General features: G+C 34.6%; 1 protein-coding gene across 32 annotated transcripts in view; it reads right to left on the reverse strand.

The window, feature by feature from the left end:
* Positions 1-23674, reverse strand: part of ADGRL3 (adhesion G protein-coupled receptor L3) — a 798980-nt gene that overhangs the window by 244679 nt on the left and 530627 nt on the right. For all 32 annotated transcript variants that reach the window (XM_070505775.1, XM_070505772.1, XM_070505777.1 and 29 more), the window contains one exon: positions 9565-9645. In XM_070505775.1, the coding sequence (XP_070361876.1) occupies positions 9565-9645 (81 nt within the window). The remainder of the gene's footprint in view (positions 1-9564; positions 9646-23674) is intronic.

Below are 23674 nucleotides of genomic sequence, written 5' to 3' on the forward strand. Positions count from 1 at the left end.
CTTAGAATACAGCTGGGCACAAATGTTGTGTTCATACCATGTTCACTCAAAAAGATGATATCTATTGGAATATCCTGAAGAATATTACGATTGGCTCTCTTCAGGAATTGAGAGAGTGTCATATGGATAACTTTTACTTTGCACATATGATTTAAAGTTAATTTGTATGATAATTTTTAGCTATCATTATTATTATTGACACGTAATACTTCACTGTAAAAAGTTGTAACATTTAGAAAATACTAAATATTTTCTCTCTGAACAAGATAGAGCAGCTATAGTCCCATTTTTCTGAATGAGACTAAAAACAAAATAAGACGGAGAAGTAAGTCCTGGAACCTATAGTGGCAATTTTGGGAGAGCTGGGCCGGTAAACAATGTTAGGAAAGAGGGCACAGGACACCAGGGGTGGGAATGGGCAGGAGTGAAGTTTAGAGAACTGAACCCCGGTCATAGCTGTTTAGAGACATCCTAATCCCGGAGACTTTCCCTTGCCTTGAGCAACAGCTCCACGGAGCAACTAACGTATTCAAGTTGAGGATTATTATCACGGAATTTGCCATCAGCCACATAGAACCTGAAGGAGAATGTTCAGATCACAACAGCATCAAACCTCTATTTAAAGCCCTCTGAATACTAAATATCATTCTACCAGCCAATGGGAAAGCAGAATTCAAACTCTATATCCCTTCTCATTCAGGATCATTGAGAGGTCGCCAAGACAAGTTGACTAAGAAGTTAATGTGAAAAACGACCAGATCACACTGCTTTCTAGAATAATTATTCCCAGATCACACTACTTTCTAGAATAATTATTCTCAACCTATGAATTTTATATCACAAAGGGCCTGCAGGAGTGTGCTAAGTTATTTCAAATGATAAATGTTGTTTTTTAAACAATAACATATTTGGAAATTATACTTTACAAAACTCTCATACTTCTTCCTATTAATATTGAATAAAAAGCACATTTTACCATTAAGTTCAGAATTTAACTTCAACTAAATTCAACACAAATTCAATTATTACTATATAACAAATTATAGTAGTATGTTTGATATTAAAAATATAATGATGATGACCAATAAGTCTGAATGAAAAAGTGATATGATCCTTGTAGCATTAAATGAGACAACGTACAAAATATTTTTTCTTGTGTCTGACACAAGATACATGCTTAATAAATGGGAGTGGTGTCTACCATTAGTATTAACAAGCTACATTCTCTACCTTTGTCTTGTAGGTGTTCACAGTGTACTTTAAATACAGTAAAAAATGTTTGGCATTTACAAGTGTACGAAAAGGATGTTTAATATGGTCAAGACACTGTTATATGCAAGTTTCATTTTTATTCCCTTGGGTTAAGGATGGATAAAGCTAAGGAATTATGTTCTACCATATAATGTCGGCTAGCCAGATAAGCTAGAAAAACACCGTCATGGAATACTAAAGAATAGGCCTGGAGACTACTCAATAAGAATGCCAGATGTCTCCTTCCTATTTTATTTTAATCAATTTCAAATGTTTTTACATTTCACTAGATAATATCGTGTGTTAATTTCTAATTTGTGATGCTAAATCTTTGGCTATAGCCTACTTTTAATATAGATGTACCAGGCAGGACCATCTGTTTATTTTGAGCTTTAAAAAATATTTTCAATGTGTAGATTTGCTGAATGTAATTCAATTTACACATGAAACTTAATGCCTGGCATTATTCTAGTCCATTGATTATGTGCCAGTTGAACCATGTTTATATTACTCAGTTTATTATGCAAAAAAAATTTAAAAAATAGATAACGTTTTTCAAATGTGTCCAAATATTTTAGCTTTTTCTCAGAGGATAAACTGTAGCTATCAACAATTAGCAAATGTGTAAATTAGTATTTAGTATTAAATTTCTGATTAAATATAAGACCCTATTTAAAGAAAGAGTATACAAAATAAATACAATATTTTTACCAGCTTTATTACTAGTGGTTTACCATACTGGAAGGTGGAGTGTATCTGGTTACCACCAAATTTTTTATGTAGCAGAACATTCAAAATATCATCCTTAGTAATATAAATGGAGGACGTTTTTCAGAAGTTAGTGTCTTTTCTTGATTATCGACAGGAATTTATCTAACTTGAATTGTTAGTGATGTTGTGAAGAATTTCTAGGTTGGGTTCTAAAGTTGACTGCTAAGACTGTCATCAAATTGTATAGGAACACAATGAAACCAAACCAAACCAAAACTAAAACGAAGTTTCAACTGAAGGGCGTGCCCCAACTGGTATATTTGAATCTCAAATAATATATGTTTCTGCTTAGGATTCTGATTCTATTTCCAACACAAACTCCCACCCAACCACCTTCACAGAGTGATTCTGCCTGTAATACAGACCTGATTCTGGGGGTAAAGTATTTTGCATGTGAATAGTTAGGAGGCAAAATAAAGGTTGGGGAGAAAGGACAGTTGGTAAGGACACATGACCTTCAGAACTGCAACTCTTAATGATCCCTGCTCAGAACTCCTTTGCGTTTACTTACAAATGTGCTACAAAATTACCAAAGTAGTCTTTCATTTCCAATTATAACATACAAAATTGGGAAATATGTCTGAAAAGCACGTAGAACTTATTTGCATACAGAAGTATATAATCAATCCCATTAAATTAACTACAAAATTGTAACAAACTTGTTTTAATAATGAAAGGTTTAATAGTGCTTCTAGATGAAGCTATTTTTTTTAAAGTCCTGATTAATGAGACGTATGGCAAGAAAAATTACCATAACAGTGAATGCTGATTCAGGATCTTATTTTTATTAAGTAGTTTATAGTGAGGGCTGTAACTATTTCTCTATTTATAGTGGCAGCTCTGGTTAATTACCTTGTAATGTATTGTGACATTAATGCACTAGTAAACTATTGGAATTTATATCCTTTTTCAGTAATAAAATCTGTAAATTGAAAAATGCACATAAAGTCATCACAGGCATAAGTTAGGTAACCAAACGACATGTATGATCACATTAGATTTAAAGAACAGAATCTCTCACATTTACTCATCACTGAGTAACTGACACTGAATTTATAAACTTGGGCTACTTTAAAATGTAGATTGCAACATTTTATTCAAGGCTATTTGGTAACTTGCTACTACATTTTCCATATGGTTAGTAAGAGCATGTTGGTCACAAATAAAATGTACAATATCAAAGAAGAAATATATTATGACAAACAAATGCATCAAGTTCACAAAATATTTTTTCCCAAAAAAATGAGAGCAAAACTGAAAGAAATCAAGAGACTTGCAAGGAGATAGGACGGTGACATGTGGATTAAAACCAAAATGATTCTGGTACTGGCACAAAAACAGACACATAGATCAAGAGCCCAGAAATAAACCCACACATTTATGGACAGCTAATTTTCAACAAGGGAGCCAAGAAAATACAATGGAGAAAGGAAAGTCTCTTCAATAAATGGTGCTGGGAAAACAGGACAGCCATATACAAAAGAATGAAAGTACACCATTGTCTTACACCATACAGAAAAATTAACTCAAAATAGATTAAAGACTTGAATGTGAGACCTGAAACCATGAAACTTCTAGAAGAAAACATAGGCAGTATGCTCTTTGATATCTACCTTAGAAGCATATTTTCAAGTACCATGTCTGACCAGGCAAGGGAAACAATAGAAAAAATAAACAAATGGGACTACATCAAACTACAAAGCTTCTGCACAGCAAAGGAAACCATTAGCAAAACGAAAAGACAGCCTAACAATTGGGAGAAGATATTTGCAAAGCATATATTTGATAAGGGGTTAATATCTAAATTATATAAAGCACTCATACATCTCAACAACAAAAAAAACTAACAACCCAATTAAAGAATGGGCAGAAAATCTGAACAGACATTTCTCCAAAGAAGATATACAGATGATAAACAGGCACATGAAAAGATGTTCAACATCATTAACCATCAGGGAAACATAAATCAAAACTACAATGAGATAGCACCTCATTACTGTCAGAATGGTTATAATTAACAAGACAGGAAACAACAAGTGTTGGAGAGGATATGGAAAGAAGGGAACCCTCGTACACTGCTGGTGGGAGCGCAGACTGGTGCAGCTGCTACGCAAAACAGTATGGAGATTCCTCAAAAAATTAAGAATAGAACTACCATACAAGCCAGCTATTCCACTGCTGGGTATTTATCCAAAAAACATGATAACACGAATGTGTAAAGATACATGCACTCCTACGTTCATTGCAGCATTATTCACAATAGCCAAGACTTGGAAGCAACCTAGGTGCCCACCAAGGGATGATGGATAAAGAAGATGTGGTGCATATGCACAATGGAATACTACTCAGCCATAAAAAATGATGAAATCTGGCCATTTGTGACAACATGGATGGACCTTGAGGGTATCATACTAAGTGAAATAAGTCAGAGGGAGAATGTCATATACCTATGATCTCAATCATAAGTAGACGATAAAAACAAACAACAACAAACACCAGAGACAGAGATTGGATTGGTGGTTACCAGAGGGGAAGGCGGGAGGGAGGAGGGTGAAAGAGGTGATTAGGTACACATGTGTGGTGATGGATGGTAATTAGTCTTTGGGTAGTGAACATGATGTAATCTACACAGTAATCAAAATACAGTGATGTACACTGAAATTTAAAAAAAAAAGAACAGGAGCTAGTGAAGGATTTTAGACAGAGGGTGTCTTAGTATGGAGGACAGATTAAAGAGAGGCCAGTCTATAAGCTAGAAATCACTTAGAAGGCTGCTGCCATGTTAGCAAAGAGGAGAAAGAGATATCAAACAATGAGGAGAAATAAAAAAACAAAAGAACCCACAAAATGATTCATAGGTGATATACAACTCGAGGACACACACAAAAAAAGGATGAAAATGTGATTTTTTTCCTTTTGGAAAAATAATTATACAATTATTTTTCAAAACAGAGTTTTAAAACACAATTCCAAAGTTACCAATAATTAATTCTCTGTCTCAAACACCCAAAGCACAATTGCTAATAAAAAAAAAAAAGTACCAAATAATCCAAAATACTTCGGATGAGAACAGAATAAAATGGCAAAATATGTAAGCAATCTGATGTGTTATTGTAGGTTAGATAGTTCATATTTTGTACTGAAAAGTTTCCTGGCTAATATTGATAACTATATTAACACATTTTTTAACGTTGTTGTTTTGTATTGCTAGTTGTCTGTAAAATATACAAGGAATTAACATATAAAGCAATAATTCCCAAAATATTAACATGCACATAGACTAGTGGAAATTGATACAAGAAAGGAGAGAAAGAATAGAGAGAGCCAGAGGTCAATGGGGAAGGGAATATCTAGACACATCTCTCATATTCTCAATATGTATAAAATTATAGTAGAAAAACAGAAAAAGGAAAGCTAAAAGGGTTGGCTAATGTTAATATTTATGTAGTTCAAAGGATATTGCTATATAATTCCACACAAAAAAAACAATTATTGGAGATAGAATTTCAAATTATTTAAAGAACCTAATTTTTCTTATTGTATAAATTCAAATAAAAACATATAATATACATGAGATTCTCTCTTTCTGTTTATATATATACTTATATATGTAAATAGACATAGATATAGTTCATTTGTATAATTTGACTGCGTATAAATAACAACAGTGTATAGTATAATTAAAAATAGTAAATTAAGATGAGAGGTGACAGTTGAAAGGAAATACTTTGTGGTTCCAACGTAATGATATTATTATGCCAACTCTATCCTATCTGCAATATTCATTTTTAAATGAATTAGTTTTAAGAACAAAGCACAAGATTTTTTTGCAATATTATTTTGATGATTTATACAAACCTCTTTATCTAATTAAATGTTAATTTTTTGAAAATTGCAGGACTGTGGCACATGAGCTAGTCACTATAACTACAATTGTATTAACCACAGGGTAGTTTAGGAGGGTCTCTGGATCAATATATGTAGAGGAATGATATGAGAACTAGAAGTTATGAAGACAGTTGTCCTAATGTAGACAGAGCACAATATAAGGCAGATATCAAGCAGAGACAACTGGTGGATTCTAGTGATTCATTCGTTACCAGGTCAATAACATCACTACTTTTACTAAGATGATGCTTTTTTTTGGTGAGAGGAAGACTGGCCCTGAGCCAAGATCTGTTGCCAATCTTCCTCTTTTTGCTTGAGGAAGATTGTCTCTTAGCTAACATCTGTGCCAATCTTCGTCTATTTTGTGTGTGGGATGCCACTACAGCATGGCCTGATGAGCAGTGTGTAGGTTTATGCCCCGGCTATGAACCTGTGAACCCCGGGCCAAGAAGGCAGAGTGCGTGAACTTAATCACTGTGCCACCTCCAGGCCCGGCTCTTAAGGTGATGCCGTTTTAAAGTGAAACTTTTAATAATGCCTACCTACTTATTTCCTCTTCGGGGGTCTAGTTTATATCAGGTATTTGCCAGGAACTTGATACTTACTCTTTCACTTAATCATCCTAATAGACTTGCCAGGTGGCATTATTATCCTTGTTTTACAGAGGGCAGACAGAAGCTGCCCAAGGTCACGCAGGTCTGCCTGGCTCCAAAACCCAATTTCTTCCCATATGCCACAGCTGTGAACCCAAAAGCACATGGTAATAGCCACATTTTATCTAGGGCCTACCAGATGCCAGACTTTGTTCTGTATTATCTCTCATCCTCACAAAGACACTGCAAAGTTCTTATTTCTGACCTTCTACGTAGTAGTTGAAGAAACTAAAGATAAGAAAGGTCTAGAACTCCTAAGTTTAAATTTATTGGCTCTAAATCCCTTCATTTTATCAGTTTTTGTCTTATTTCACTCTAAATATATTTTACTCTTTATCTGCCTACCTATGGCAGTTTGAAATGGTCCAAATTCCTCTCCTTCCTGCATTCATAGTCCTTTGGACATTGTTCCTCCATCAAGAGATGGAGTCTATTTCTACCCTCTTAAGTCTGGGATTGGCTATGTGACTTGTTTTGGCCAATGGGACATAGCAAAGATGACACAAGCTTGAAAAATACCTGAACTTTGGGACTTGATTACTTACTGTTGGGAATCCTGTTACAATGGGAATGAGCCTGCTGGATGATGAAAGCCCATATGGCCATCACCCTGGATGACATCAAAGTGAATACCAAATAAGTGAGTGAGTTCCCTCCCTTGCAAAACCAATCTGCCTGCTAACTAGTAAACATCCAGCCTCAGCCAAGTGAGCACACACATGACTCAACCAACTCTGAGAACCATAATAAATGTTTCATGCTTTAAGTCATTATCTTTTGGAGTGGATTATTACACTACCCTTCCCACAACCTTACAGTATTCTTCCCCAATCACACTGGGATCATGTCTAAAGAACTGAGTTATATTGAAGTTACCAACCTGCAGAAATAGGCCTCCAGCTTTGGTAGGAACAACATTCTACTAAGAATTAACAAGTCTAAAACTATGCATCAATTTAAAATTCATCTATTCCTCATGATGAAGGATTATGTAATCAACATCCAGTAATCAATATAAAAACTTTAGAGACATTTCTGCTCCTTTCTCTGAATCCATTCAGTCAAATGCCACGTCTCTTCAAAATATTTCTCAGGCCCTGACAGTGCTGTCAACACACTGTTAACTAATTTCCCAGTCATTTTTTATCTGGACTACTGAAACCATCTCCCTCTGCCAATCTCTCATCATCTACACTGACTGGAAAGCTATTTTTCTCATATCAAGAACTGATAATATTATGATGTAACACCCCACTGACTTAGGAATATTTTTTTAAAAATTAAAAACATTTCATGATTTTTTTCCAGGATAAAATACAGACTCTTTGGCATGTGATACAGAATCCTTCACAATCTGCCTCATTGCATCTTCCAGTCTCTTTCTCTAAAACTGCTCCCATTTTACTGTGCACTCAGCACATTTCCTTAAAAATATCACAAACTTTCCCATAGTCGTGTTTTGGTTCATTCTGCTTGCTCTTTGTGGGATTCCCATTGTCATCCCTACTCCCTTTTCTTCTTGAAAAATGAGGATGCGTCCTTAGAATCTTGGTTGCTACCTTCACTTTCAGTCACTTAGATAGGAATCGTTGTATGAGTTCTTACCATGTGCCAAGCACAGATCAGTGGCTGGAGGAGAAATAATAATTATGACCCTCTCTGCCCTCAAGGACCTTACAGAAGAGAAAGGGAAACATGTACACTGAAAAATAAAATACAATGTCTTAGGTGCAATAAGTGAGGCAAGCACAAGGACATTTGGAGAACAGAGACATGCACTTAGCTCCTCTCTAGTACGTAGTCAGGTAGTCAGAGAAGGTTTAACAGAGGAACTGAAGATAAAGGAGAGCCTTGAAACACTGGTAGAAAGTTGTTGGGTAGAAAAGAAAAGGTAAGAGACTCCTGGCAGAGAAAATAGCATGAATAGAAAACATGCTCATAAAAATCAGGCCTAATGACTTCTATTGTATCAAGTAACTAATACTGTTGAAAGTATAAGAAAATATATTGCATTACTTAAAACTGAAAAATTAACCTTAGGATATTTGGTATTTATAAAATTCAAAGGTATGTCTATATTACATCAGCTTTGAACATTATAAAACATTTTGGAAATCATTAGTAAGTATTTCTTTAAAAGCAGAAAGACAAATTCTGTATTTAGCTTATGAGACAATAAATGTTACTTTCAATTTGTATGATGTTATTTTTAAAAATCTCTGAACAGGAGGCATCAATTTAAAATACATAATTTTAATTTATACTTTGTGGGTTTTTTTGAGGAAGATTAGCCCTGAGCTAACATCCGCTGCCAATCCTCAACTTTTTGCTGAGGAAGATTGGCCCTGAGTTAAATCTGTGCCCATCTTCCTCTATTTTATATGTTGGATGCCTGCCATAGCATGGCTTGATAAGTGGTGTGCAGGTCTGTGCCTGGGATCCGAACCTATGAACCCCAGGCCACAGAAGCAGAGAGCATGAATTTAACCACTGTGCCACTGGGCTGGCCCTAACTTACACAGTTTTAAAACTAAGTGATCATTAAATACTAAAATGACTTTCAGAAAGAATAATAATAGAATATAAAATATCACTCTGCAAGGAAATAAATCTGTGAATATGACAGATTAAAACATCTTAATTTATAAAAAATAGGATAGTAGAAGAAGAAAGTTCCAATAAAAATAGTAATGGTTATCTGATAAGCTCTAAATTTAGTTGGATTTCAACTAGTCTTCCACTAGTTGAATTGCTAGGGATCCCCATTTCTTGTTTTGGTTTACAAACATTTCACAGAAAAATATTTCACATTTTACTTCATTTTATAAAGAAGACTTACTCTTTTGTTATCAGATTCCTTACACACCATTTCCCCTGCTTTTTAAACAGGTACTGCATTGTAAAATATATATTTACACCCATCTTTAATTTAGTTACTTGCCTTCATCCAAGAATGAATAGAGTTTCTCTTTCTTTAAATAATGATAAAAAAAACACTCACCTCTGACAGGGGGTCTTTCTAGCTCAGAGTCAAGGTGAATTGGTGGAGAAATGTAGGACACCTGTCCATGATGTGCCTGCCCTGTGGACCCAAAAATAAATGGTGAGAAGACATTGTAGTTATGTCTCTTCACTTTTTTTTTGTCTTTATGATGTCACATTATCTCTCTTCACACTGAATTAATAGCCATTACAAAGTGGAGACAGATCTATCCAAACATAGAAACATTACGTGTCATCCAACCATCAACCAATTAAATCAATTCTTCTTAAACTATCTAGCTTTTCTCTTTTTCTGGTTAAATTACAAATTTATTGTGGAGTGACACTTTAAAAATACAATAAAAATGATTGACAAGTGAAATGTAAAAACTAAACATAAGACAAAATACAAGTCCTCAGGTTTTATTGTTAGATTAAATAGACATTAAGTACTCTATCAATTTGCTGTAAGTGCTTCTAAATATTTACTCTCAATTTCTGCACTTATTTCATTGTAGATCAGTAATAAACAGTCTGCAGACTGACATCAATGTCAGATAACACTTTGAGTAGTACTTATTTAGATAACTTTATAATCCTGATTATTTATATTTTATTTTTAAGATTTGCTTCTACTATTTGAATAGAAAACTACTCCAATCCATTTATTGTATTTGATGGAAAAATAATAATTAACCACAATATAAAGAGCAGGTAGATGGATTCATTCTTTATTGGTTGCAAAGAATTCGGCCAGTTCACATACATATTTGTAGTATACTTTCTGTCTTGTGACAGATTCGAAGGCCCAGATGCTGACCAAAAAAACTGCTAGCTTAAAAACAAAAAAAGTTTCTGGGGCTGGCCCCGTGGCCGAGTGGTTAAGTTCGCGCGCTCCGCTGCAGGCGGCCCAGCGTTTCGTTAGTTCGAATCCTGGGCGCGGACATGGCACTGCTCGTCAGACCACGCTGAGGCAGCGTCCCACATGCCACAACTAGAAGAACCCACAACGAAGAATACACAACTATGTACCGGGGGGCTTTGGGGAGAAAAATGAAAAAAAAAAAAAAAAAAGTTTCTAATGCTCAAAGTAGCTATAGCTTGTATACTAATGATCCAGTAAGCAATTAGGATTTTGAGGCAAGAAAGCATAGCTACAGAGTCAATTCAAATTCTAAAGCTACTTCATATAAAGAAGGTTTGGGTAGAAGTGGAGGACCCACTACTTTCTTTCTACAATGGGAATATGCAGTTATATTTTACACATTTACTATAGCAATTTATAGGGTTGTTAATCTCTTTTCCTAAACAAGGAAAGTTAATGATACATAGATTATGATAACAGTTAGAGTAACCTTCCCGTTTCAAGTAATATTCGACTTGTAATAAACTCTGCTGATTCCTCTTATGAGGCACATTTCAAATAATTAATATGGCTCCCTGTTGATAGTAGCTGCTGTTGCTCCCAGCATTTTTCTAGCTAACAGCAGACACAGTGGAGAGGCTGTAATATACAGAGCCCCTCATAATGGTAACTAAGAATATTGTGCATTCACTGGCCATGTTTCAGTGGAATACTAAAAGCACTATTATAAAAGAAATAAGATGGTGATTGTGCACTGTTAGCAGTCCATGTGTAATACAGCTTATTAAAAACTTCAGATTATCTTAATTATACAAACACCTGATGCTTACCTAAGCTGCATACTTGATTGCAAAAACATTATTATTTATTTATTTGTTTTTAAAGACTTTATTTTTCCTTTTACTTCCCAAAGCCCCTCAGTACATAGTTGTATATTTTTAGTTGTGGGTCCTTCTAGCGTGGCATGTGGGATGCCGCCTCAGCGTGGCTTGATGAGCTGTGCCATGTCCGTGCCCAGGATCTGAACCAGTGAAACCCTGGGGCACAGAAGCAGTGCTCGGGAACTTAACCACTCGGCCACGGGGCCAGCCCCAACATTTTTATTTTTAAGGTCCTGTGTCATTACAAATGAATTGGTTTGAAACTTTATTGATCATGAAAATGAAAATAAGAATCTTTGGCTTCATATTGCTTCAAAATAATCTCAGCATATAAAATAATATTGATTTCATGTCTCATCAAGGAACACGGCTTTTACCACATATAATAATAATCACCATGCCCTCATACATACATCATCTCCTCTTATGCAGCCAACACCACTATGAGGATTTAAAGCTAAGTTCTATGTTAATTATACATATTTTTAAATCATAGAAACAAGCAGAGAAGATTAACTAACTTGTTCAAGTACATGCAGCTGGTAAATAGCAAGGCCAACGGCATTTTGACTCCAAATCTGAAGTGTTTTCATCTATATTATATTTTTTCAGTATACTAAACCTGGAAAAAATATGTATAGATTTTAATGATTGAACTCTGACAAGTAACTGCTTTTGGAACTGTCACCCCTACATTCAGGTTGAATAAACAGTCCCTTTAAATGTCACATTTGCTTCTGTTCTCAGGATAAGCGTGTAACTTCAAGGGTGCTCAACAGGGATACCTTTGGTCGCCCGAGATCACAGCGTGTATATCCCCAAGGGGAATGGGGCTATCAAAGAGCCAGAGCAATGGGACCAGGACTATTGAAAGCCAAGTCCTGAACTTGGTTTTCATTCACTCTCCAAGGAGAAATCTAGCAAACTGCAGGATGAGGTGTGGCAGAGAAAGCCACAGTGGTAGGAACTGACTGAGACACTAAGCCTTAGGGGAAGGCCAGAAATGCAGTCATAAATTTCAACTTGGTGATTGAGATTTCTGATTTACAGAACAAAAACTAGAAATTATGGAGGCTGCTGTTGATGGATTCCATTAACCAAATACTTAAAACGATTTCCGTTTCACTTTAGATCAGTGGTATTCACACATTTATCTCCACAAAAACATATAAAAGGTAATAAAACTTATTCTAATCTGTAGTTAACTAAGGCAATAATTCTCAGGGTGGTAATCACTTCATCTGGGAGGGAGCATCCTGTGGGAGGGCTGTGCAGAGTTTGAAAAAAACCCCTCTCAAAGTTCCACCCTCTCCATTAAGAATTACTGCAAAATAATAGTAATAATAATAAATTCCAGTTAAAACTATAAATAACTTCTATATACATTTCTCTTAGACACCTGGTGAATAATATTCAACAAAAAATGTGATGAGTTCCAAAAGAGCTTAGGGAGATAAAAAGCATGGCAAACACATACTGTTTTTAAAGATCAGACCAGAGTCCTCTTAGACAGGGAGCATGACTACTCTCTCATGTATCACATTCTCCACAATGCTCTACTGTCTCATGGTAGACTTGCCCGGTCCTTGTAACAGAAACTTTATATATCTTATATATCCAAATATGTGATGTGCTGCTCCAATTTTGCCCTTACTTTTTCGAATTAAAAAGATATATATCTGCTTCTTTTTCCTCCTGAATTTTATTTTATTTTTCTTGAACTTTAAAGCAAAAAACTCTTACTCAGATTTTGATTAGAATTACATTAATCCTATAATTTGGAAAATAAACAGTTAAAATATTCATCTTCATATATTTTTTAAATGGATCTCCATTTGTTTGAACTATCTTTTAATAAGTGGCAATAAATCAATTTTGAAGTTTTCTATATTTTAGTTATAAGAATATTTTAAGTATTCTATTTTCCCTATTTTGAACAAAATTTTAAAATTTTCTCGATAACGTTAATTGAACTTTTTTGATGGATATTGTTGGAATTATTAGTTATTGACTTCGACCTTCCTAGTTCCTTAGAGTTAGATACACTGATAATAAAATTTTAGTTACTCAATATTTAATTCTTTTGTGCAGTAGAATCTAAACTTTAAAGATTGATTTTATAGGATGTCCAATTTAGGGGACAGAGTTTCCTGGTGCTGCTATTCACCTGTCATTTTACCTTAAGTTCCTACAAAGTACTCACCAAAGAAATGCACAATGCTTAATGACAGATTTCGTAAAAGAATTAAAAGGGAAGGGAAAAGAAATGCTTCCTGGTTTATTGCTAAGGAGTCTGAAAGAATAATGGCAATAGGGAAACAGGTGGGTGGCTTATGATACATTTATGTGGAGATATCATATATATGTGTGTGTGCATATATATACATATATATGTATATACATGTGCATATATGTGTACATTTATGTGATATATCTATATTGACATATAATTTACATACCATACAATTCACTTATTTAAAGGATGCAATGGCTTTTAGTATAATCACATTATACTAAAATAATGTGCAACGAACACCACAATCAATTTGAGACCATTTTCATTGCTGCAAAAAGAAATCCCAAGCCCATTACCAGTCACTCCCCATTTCCTTCAAACACACCCCAGCCCTAGGCATCCACTCATCTACTTTGCATCTCTACAGATTTGCCTATTCCGGACATTTCATATAAATGGAATTACACAAATATATGGTCTTTTGTGATCAGTTTCTTTCACTTAATGCAATTTTTCAAGGTTCATCCATGTGGTAGCATGAATCAGTATTTCAGTCCTTTTGTTGTCAAATCATATTCCATTGTATACCACATTCTATTTAATCATTCATCAGTTGATGGCCATTTGGGATCATTTCTATTTATTGAGTATTATGAATAATGCCGCTATGGACCTTTGTGTTCAACTTTTTGTATAAACATATATTTGCATTTTTCTTGAATATATATACCTAGCAGTGGAATTGCTGGGTCATATTCTAACTCTATGTGTAAACTTTTGAGGAACTGTCAGCCTGATTTCAAAAGAGGCTGTACCATTTTACTTTTTATTAGGAGTATATGAGGGTTCCAATATCATAGAGACCTTTCTCAGTTTTCTTTTTTTTTTTACAGTAGTAGTGTAGTTAAGTTAGAGTTGACCAGATTTTGAAATAATTAATATTAGGACAACTGTGAAATCTAGGAAGGGATCAATCTCCTCAAGTGAATATTGAAAGATAAAACAGAGGGTTTGGGTCAGAAGTTGTATAGTTCATTCACAGTGAGAAAATAGAAGGCGGAAAATGATTCAGCCAAAAAAAAAAAGAGCATTTCACATTCTAAAATGAAAATGTGGGGACTCTCCAGCGTCAGTTATGCCAAAGATGTAGAAATTTTAAGGGTGCTAGTCAACAGAACCCATCACTATAGCAAAAACCCAAAGGCCATTATGGATTCTGGAAAAGCCATTATTTTTCCATCTTCAATCTCTTTTTCAACTTTCATTTAATTTCTATTTCATTGAGGAATCCTGTTCAATTTCTACTAAAGTTCAAATATAGAAAATATTTGACCAGCATTTGGTACAAGAAAAGGCTTTTTCTCTCTCTTTCCTTCTACTGTCAATACTTTACTTGCACATCAGAGCAAAGAAATACATTTTTAGAACCATGGACTTTGGAAGGAAAAAGGCATTTGATAGCTTATAATCCCAAACCTACATTTTAGAATCAGGAAACAGACATCTTGAGAAATTGGTGACTTTCAAAAGTCAAATCAAGGTGCTGGTTGTCAAGAGTGATGTCAGAGGATGGTAAGAAAGGGGACACTTTACAGCTAGCCTCCAGGAAACTGCCCACAACCCTCATCCTCTCTTGCCTCTGAGGCCTTCCTTATTATTTTCAAGGTGTGAGAGGCATTATCTTTCACATGTTGAGACAATAAAAACGTTGAAAACTATTTATTTATGGATATATGTACTTTTTTTCCCCGTAGGCTATGCCTACAAACTAAAGACAATTTAGCATAACAGAAAAGATCATGCCCAGGGAACAGAACTGCCTGTGTCGGTATCTGAACCCTGCCACTTTTTAACCACTTAACAATCAGCCATGTAACTTATTAGCCAACAATTACCAAGTTAACTTCTATGTGCCTCAATTTCCTCACTTGTATAATGAGGATTATAAAACCATTTACCTTATAGGGGTTTTTTGAAGATTAAATCAACTTATACATATGTAGGAATTAGAACAGTGCTTCGTACAAAGTAAAGTATTTAGAATTTTTAGCTATTACTATCATTATTATTATTACAGATTCACTCGTTCATTTCTTCATCAACCAATATTAGTTGAGCATCTAACACATGACAGGTATCTTCCTAGGTGTTTGGCACACATCACACAACCAAATAAATGATAATCTACACTCTTACATAGAGGGGCACAGACAGTAAGCAATTAACACAATAAATACATCAATAATATTGTATATATGAGATGCTAAGGGCAATGGAAAAAATTAGAACAGGCTAAAGGGGATCTGGAGTGAGAAGGGCAGGTTGCAATTTTAAACAAGGTCATCAGGGAAGGCCTAATTTAATTTCCAGGAACAGCATCTGAAGAGTTCAAGAAAAGACAGGAGATAATATCTGACTTTTATAGGAAACTGCAAAAAGGTAAAAGCATAGATAAGGGCCCAAATCTAATTTTAATGATTAACAACGAAAGAATGAAATGTGCTGGTATCAGATGCTTTTTTCTCACACATTAATTTCAAATTTTACACATATTCATAGGCATATTAATAATGTCATCAATGACAAATGAATAAAAGAAGACATAAATAAAATACGGAGCTATGCAGTTGGAAAAACAAACACAACTTTCTTCCTAAAGTAAAGCCATATTTTCCTACCATCGAGTCCCCATTGGTTTCTCTAGTTATACCATCTTTCAACTCAAATTTTCCTCATTTTCTGTATGGTGCTGTAAACAAGTTTAATAGTTTATGGCCCTCCAGGCAGATTTTAAGCCTTCTTTTTGTTTGTTTGCTTTAAATTTTCAACTGCTAATCTTGATTATTTCCTCTAGAGATCTGACATCTCTCCCTCCTTAAAAACAGTAAAATAGATCTCTATTTTTGCTCCTGGGATTTTTACCAATGTTATCATTTTCCTTTTAAAATCTTTTGGATGATAGCAAGTTATATCTCTGCATCTCTCTGCCCTCCTACAATAACGATTCCATGTAGAATATGGGAACCTGTACTAAACTACATTTAAAAACGACATATGGAATTTTTCCAGGTTTCTCAAATACTCTGAAAGTAGTTAAGCCTCCTCAAAAGAACCCCAAAAGTTTAATTTCTGGTTAAAAATAATCTCAGCTATGATAAAGAATACCAGAGGTCAATGTGTAGTTTGTGCTGATGGAAAATTGGGCATGCCCAGCATTATAAAACCTTGCTTTTTTTGTCTTCAAATCCCAGTCTGACTATAACCATCTGTCATTTTTAAAGTGAGCTTTCAGTTGAAGATGTAAACACCAATCAAAAGTAATCATCAAAGAGAAGAGTTGTGAAGTTGCCAATTTGATACCCATCTTTTCACTCTGGCTTTTTTCCCCCTTCATCATGTTATTCATACTTATTTCCAGTGAATTTAGTAAAATATGAGGTAGCAGAGAAACAACTACATGCTTGACTTATTCAGGATATAAAGTCATTGATGGAGGTGCAAAGGTCACTGATGGGCTTCTCCCCAGTGGATATTACTTGTCACACAGAAAACGGATGGAATCATTTGAAGCAACGGTAACTTTCTTGTTTGTGTGTGTATATGTGTGTATTTCACTCAGCAAATATTTTTTCAGTACCCACTCCCTTTGGTGGTCAATATTAACAAGACTATATAAACAAGATAATGTCCCTCCCCTGAGACGTTTCAGGTTAGATGCAGGATTAAGTAACTACAGCGAAGTGTGATACCTACCTTGACAGAGGTGAGAGAAAAGAGCACAACAATAGCCTCTAACTGAGGTAAATGAAATGAGGGAAGCTGAGACTGAGGGAACAGCAAGTGGTCGTCTAGTGAAAGACTATGGTGGGTATGGGGCAGCAGAGGGAACATTATGAGTGGATGCTTACAGATCATATGAGTAAGAGGGCTAGGGGACAGGGACCACAGTGGAGGGTGGGCAAAAAGGATGATTAAAAAATAATAAAAATTTTCTGAAATGTACATAAAAAATAAGGAATAAAGAAAATATGCCTATTATCCACCATCAATTCAATATGGTCAATTCAAGGCCTGTATTGATTCATCTCCCCCCTCCCATGCCCCTTTCTCATCCTAGAATATTCTGAAGCAAATTCCAGGCATCATATAATTTCATCTGTCAATTATTTGAGTATGTATCTATAAATTATAAGGGCTCTTTAAAAATAACTATAATACTATTATGATACCTAAAAATTAAGAAGCTCAAATTCAATAAAGTAATTGTCAGGAAAAAATTAATAAGTCTGAAAGAGTGAATCCTTTAGCCTGCAAAATATCCCATTGGTCATAGTATTCAAAGTGTGTATTGGAATGAGGTCCCATTGGTCATAGTATTCAAAGTGTGTATTGGAATGAGGAATGCTTTATATTTATGATGAATACTGGAGTTCACGGATAGAGAAGGGAATCTATTTTATAAAGCCATATAAATGCTTTTCTTTCGTTCACAAGCATGAAAAATAGACTTGGTAGTCAAATGACAAACACTGCAGTTTGGAAGTACCACTTCAAAAATTATTCCACGAAGTCTCAAAAACCTATTGTAGCAGGCATTACAATAATAAACTGGAGGAAAAAAACGAAAAAGAAATCAGAGCATTTATCTTCCCTAAATTTCTAGTTTTTTACAATCCTTCAAAAACAAACAGGAATGAACACATTAGAACACTGAAGATCATATTAATAAAAATGGCTGTTTTCTGAAAAGCTAATACTAAGCAGCACCATGTGAGGTAAACATTGTGTCCTATTTTAAAAATGCAGTAACTAAAGCTCCATAAGGTTAAGTGCATTTTCAAAGGTTACACAATAGTGTATGTGGGAATCAGGTTCCAAATCCAGAGACCATGTTCTTTCTATATAGCTTACTGCCTCCACATCCTATAAATATATCCACGGGGGTGGGGAGAGAAAGCAAATATACTACAATTTCTAAAACATTAGAAAGTTTTAGTTCTCCATTTCCAGGCTACCTAAAATTAAGTGTTTACATTACTAAAAGACTAAATCACAAAACCATCAGGATTCTAAAATTACTTTTCTCAGACAATGAGCAAAACATTATGTTCTACTTAACAAGAGGGTAGTTATATTAGCCCTCTTCTGGAGTTTCTTTATTTTAATGGATTCCTTAAAAAGGGTTATTAGGGTTCAGTCATACAGATCTCCTAGAATCATTGTGATTTCCAGAAGCTAGTAAAAAGATTTGAAGTGGACCTCTCTCCTGCCACACACACACACTCACATCTTTCCTATTCTTTATCACCAATGTACTGAGCTCATGTTTTGCAGATAGAGTAAAAAGAAAATACTTTACTATCCAAGCAGTTAACATTCAGGCCTATTCCATTGAAGGTGTGTGTATTCAGGGTGGGGGCATGACAAGCTGGATTAGAAAAGTTAAAATTTGGTTAACATAGGCAAATCTAATCAGCAGAACTGAGATGTCAGTATGAACTCCAGGGTCAATAATTCCAGTTGGTCAACTAACACACGACAGACACACAGAGACTGTTTCTAGGCCCCCTTTGCTGCCAGAGCAATTCTGATTTAGGAATTAGAGTTACCTCAGATATCTGCTTACAGCTTGTGGTAGACAGAACAATGGTCCCTTAAAGATGTCTACTTCTAATCCCCAGAACCTCTGAATGTGTTATCTTATATGACAGAAGGGACTTTGCAGATGCGATTAAGGTTGAGATGGGGAGATTATCCTATCTAATCACACCAGTTCTTAAAGGAGAAAAGGGAGGCAGACGAGTAGGTGAGAGTAATGTAATGTGAGAAAGACTAGACAAGCCCCTGCTTGCTTTGAAGATGGAGGAACCGGACCAGAAGCAAGGAATGGTGGCAGTTTCTTGAAGCTTAAAGTGACAAGACTCTACAGAAAGAACTGCTTTTAGCTTGGTGAGACCCATGTTAAACTTCTGTTTCTAGAGAAATGTAAGATAATAAATTTGCATTGTTCAAGTTTCTAGGTTTGTGGTAATTTGATCCAGCAGTGATAGAAAACTAATACACAGTTTAATAACTGATATTTATTTTAATTCTAAAAACTTCTGTTCTTATTAAACGTACTAATTATTTGAATAGATATTGTATTTACATGGTACATATTCAACTGGAATAAATGATAGCATCTCACCAACCTGACGACCTCCCAGAGGCAATCTCTCTTTTCAGTATTTTGTATATCTTTGTGGAGTTATTCTACGCCCCTATAACACATACACATACACACACGCGATCACAAATATTTATTCATTTGAATTGCTGTCATATTAAACCACACTAATACGCTGCATTTTGTCAAGCCTGCTCTAAAAAGTAAATCTAGAGTTTCTATTGTTTAACCACAACATTCTAATGCGTAGAGATCCTTGCATTACATTATTAAGAATGTACCGTGATCTAAGTCACCAATGGCACAGACCACTTGACATTCTTTTAATCCGAAATAGGAGAGCATTTCATAAGGCAATGTAATAACTTGATGATTGCAACAAAACAATAAGCATAAAACACACTATTATAATGAGATGGTCAATTGGACAAAACAAGAAATCAAAAGATGAAATGGTTTCTTCAGAAATTATCTAATCTAACTGCTGTAATTTACAGAGGAAGAAATAGGCTCAGATGAAATAGAGGACACACCTGAGGTCACCTCTATTTAAGAGCAGAAGAAGACATAGGATAGTAGTCATATGCTCCTAGTCATGTGCTCTTTCCTCTATACTACTCTGTCTCTTTCTCTTTTTTTGCTATTAGGACTATTTTTTTAGAGCAGTTTAAAAAATTCACAGCAAGATTAAGAGGAAGGTACAGAGATTTCCCATATATCCCCTGCCCCTCACCCCCTTGCATAGCCATCATCAACATTCCCCACCAGAGTGGTGCATTTGTTAAATGATGAAACTACATTGATACATCATCATCACCCAAAGTCCATAGTTTACAGTAGGGTGCCCTCTTGGTGTTGTACATTCTATGGGTTTTGACAAACGTACAATGATATGCGTCCATCATTATGGTATCATATAGAGTATTTTCACTGCACTAAAAATCCTCTGTTCTCTGCCTATTCATACCTCCTCCTTTCTTTATCTTTTTATTTTTATGGTAGAAAATATAGAAAGTGTAAAAACTTGTTTGGCTAACAAAATAGGACTAAGAATGCTGCAATATAGGAAATTAAAGTTTTGTATTACAGTAAAATTTAGAGTCAATCCAGTTTTTTGAAATTATGTAGGTCACAGATATACTATGAGAATGAAATTCATGGTGACATACAGATTATTAGTGTCTAGTACAGAATCAAGGTTCATTAAATGTTAGTTTCTTTACCCCTCCCACTCCTTTAATAAGCATTTCCTTTGGGTTATTTCATTGCTATGTTGTGCATTTCCAACATCTTGTTCATTAGTAAACAAAAATGATAAACATAAGCAATGGAAAATAAATTATTAAAAAAAATTTTTTTATTACCTAATTTTTGGAGGGAGGAAATTAAGACGTAAGAATTTTGGATTGACCTGGAATCATTCTCTGTTATGTTCTCCAATACTCAGAGTTTGATTATGTGGTGGTATATTAAAATGTAGGCAAGCTTGGCTACTGATTCAAATTTTCTGTTATGTATCAGCTGCATTTCTTGTTAATATTCAGAAACTTCACGGTTCTTTAAGAATGTAACAGATATTCTGTACAGGATTATGATAATGAAACATATATGATCTTCTTGATGATATAGCTTTAAGAATGAGTCATTCCAGAATTGTAAATTTTTAAAATAAATTATCTAATGTTAGTTTTATGCCAGTTCTTAATCCTGGAGCTTACAAAGACTGGGTAAAATAACTCTTTGACCCAAATAATGGCAAAAGAGAAAGAAAGTACCTGTGAATTAGCTTTCATTAATTCCCCCAATTACTCATTTATTCATTTGGACAATATTTAATGAGTGCCTACTACGTGACTGACACCAAGTACTGGAAATAAATCAGTGAACTGTCAACTCTTGGGACTTAGAGACACAAAATTATGGGCTTTAATTGAGAAATCCATTTGCTAAGATAAAGGGAGCCCAATAAATATGTGTGTGACTCACAGTTGATGTTCAATAAATATTCATTATTTTTTGTCTATAAGAAAGACAAAAATAACTGTAATAAGTGAGAAGCAAAATCTCCTTTGGTGATTCAGGAAAGGTTGGCAGAGGAATGATTACAAGGCGCATCCTATGAGTCTAAGACTAAAATTATTTGTCATGTTCATTCTCCTAATTCACTTGTGATATTTGGAAATATGATTCACTATATTATAAAGTGCCTTTTAAGAGAGAAAAAGATGAGGTGTTTTCCATGATTTTTTATTTATGGCAAAAATTACATAAAGTGCATAGTCTATGAATTTCTTGAATACATATTTTTACCTATTATTCAATTCACCTATCAAAACTTAACATTAAAAGAAGATACTAATTATTTAAGCTTTTTCAACAGGTAGCCTAGATATCAAATTCCAAGAAAAAAAGGGTTGACATAAGCTTTATACTCATTTTCTCTGTTATGAAAATTTATATAATATTTAAAAATTTATGTTCTCCAGAAATTGTGTACTACATGAAAAACATGAATAGCAAGTATGTGTGTATATTTATATTTATAATCACACACACACACACACCTTGGCTACTTTCAAATTCTTGGATTTCTGAAACTTGTTTTAACATCTGCTATAATTTTATAAGTAATAAAACTGAAACATCATTTCACTTCTTTAATCTGCCTTCATTGGAAGAATAATCTAAATGAACACATTTAGTGAGGACTTTATGTACATAGGACAATTCAGATATAAAACTCCACGAGGGGTGGAAGCATATCAATTATAGTTTCTATGTCTTCTCTGTCATCCTAGGACCCACTCAAACGTCTTAGACATTGTAAGAACTCAACGCATTTCTGGTGAAAATTCACATTCATGACATAAAAGAAATTAAGATGAATGGTAAAATTTCCACACTTCAAATCATAAAGAAGGCAAATAGTAAAACTCTGGGAAAATTTCTTTCAAAAATGGAAAGAAACTCATAGTGCAACTAATTTTGTTTAATGGAGAAGTGTTACATATTTGGTAACTACCTTAATTCTCGCAGCCTGTTCATTTCTAGCAGAAAACATTCATGGGGTTCTTGAAAAAGTTTCTGGCAAATGAGACACATACCAATTCTCCAAATACAGACTTTAATCCAATGCATTTATGTAAAGTAGATCTTTTAAAAATTACTCTTCTTATGTACTTTTATCGATTTTATTTTCTCCCAATAATATAATTAAGTAGGTGGCAATGACATCATTAAGATAAACTGTGAAAAACTTAGATAAATTGGCACCATATTTCTATTATTTATCTGTATTTAACAGAACTGAAAATAGTTGATGCCATAAAGGAAAGATTGAAATTACATGTTCAGGAGAAAGGGTTATGGTGCCTGAAAAGTGATATCAGAATTACTTCAAAGGAGAACCAGCAGGTGAAAATTTGCTTCTGGAACTACAGAAGAAAGCAGCAAGAGGAAAAGCATAGACCAGGGTATTCACAACAAAGAGGTTTGCTCCCTAGAGTACAGAGCCAGGAAGCTGGCCTGCTGTGCTTATGTTTTTAAAGTTCTGCTTCAAAGACTATTCTAGCATGCTAAGAAAAACATAAAATGTTAAATTTTTTGTCCTCCCTGCTGATAGATCAGAAAACATCTGGTAACATTAACTCAAAAAGAGGAATAGTAAAGCATGTTTGAAGTATCTGAAACAAGGTTCATAGGTGGATAGCAACAAAATGCTAACACCTCCCCATTTAGCCCCTGCCCCTAAGGAAGGCTCCAAGATAGGTAAAGAAGCAGCCTGGATTGGACTGAATAAATGCTATCAATGGAGAAGTGTGACAACGGAGATCTCAAGGTCAAAGCTACTATCATGGGTACACATCATGTACTACTCTCAAATGATGCCCATTAGCATTTTTCCTCTCAGCTCCTAAGTCTGTAAATCTTAGAGAGGGCAGATCTATGTATAGGAGAATTAGAATGACACTTTTGGATACT

Source organism: Equus asinus, chromosome 3, assembly GCF_041296235.1.
Source record: "Equus asinus isolate D_3611 breed Donkey chromosome 3, EquAss-T2T_v2, whole genome shotgun sequence".
Lineage (NCBI taxonomy): Eukaryota > Metazoa > Chordata > Mammalia > Perissodactyla > Equidae > Equus > Equus asinus.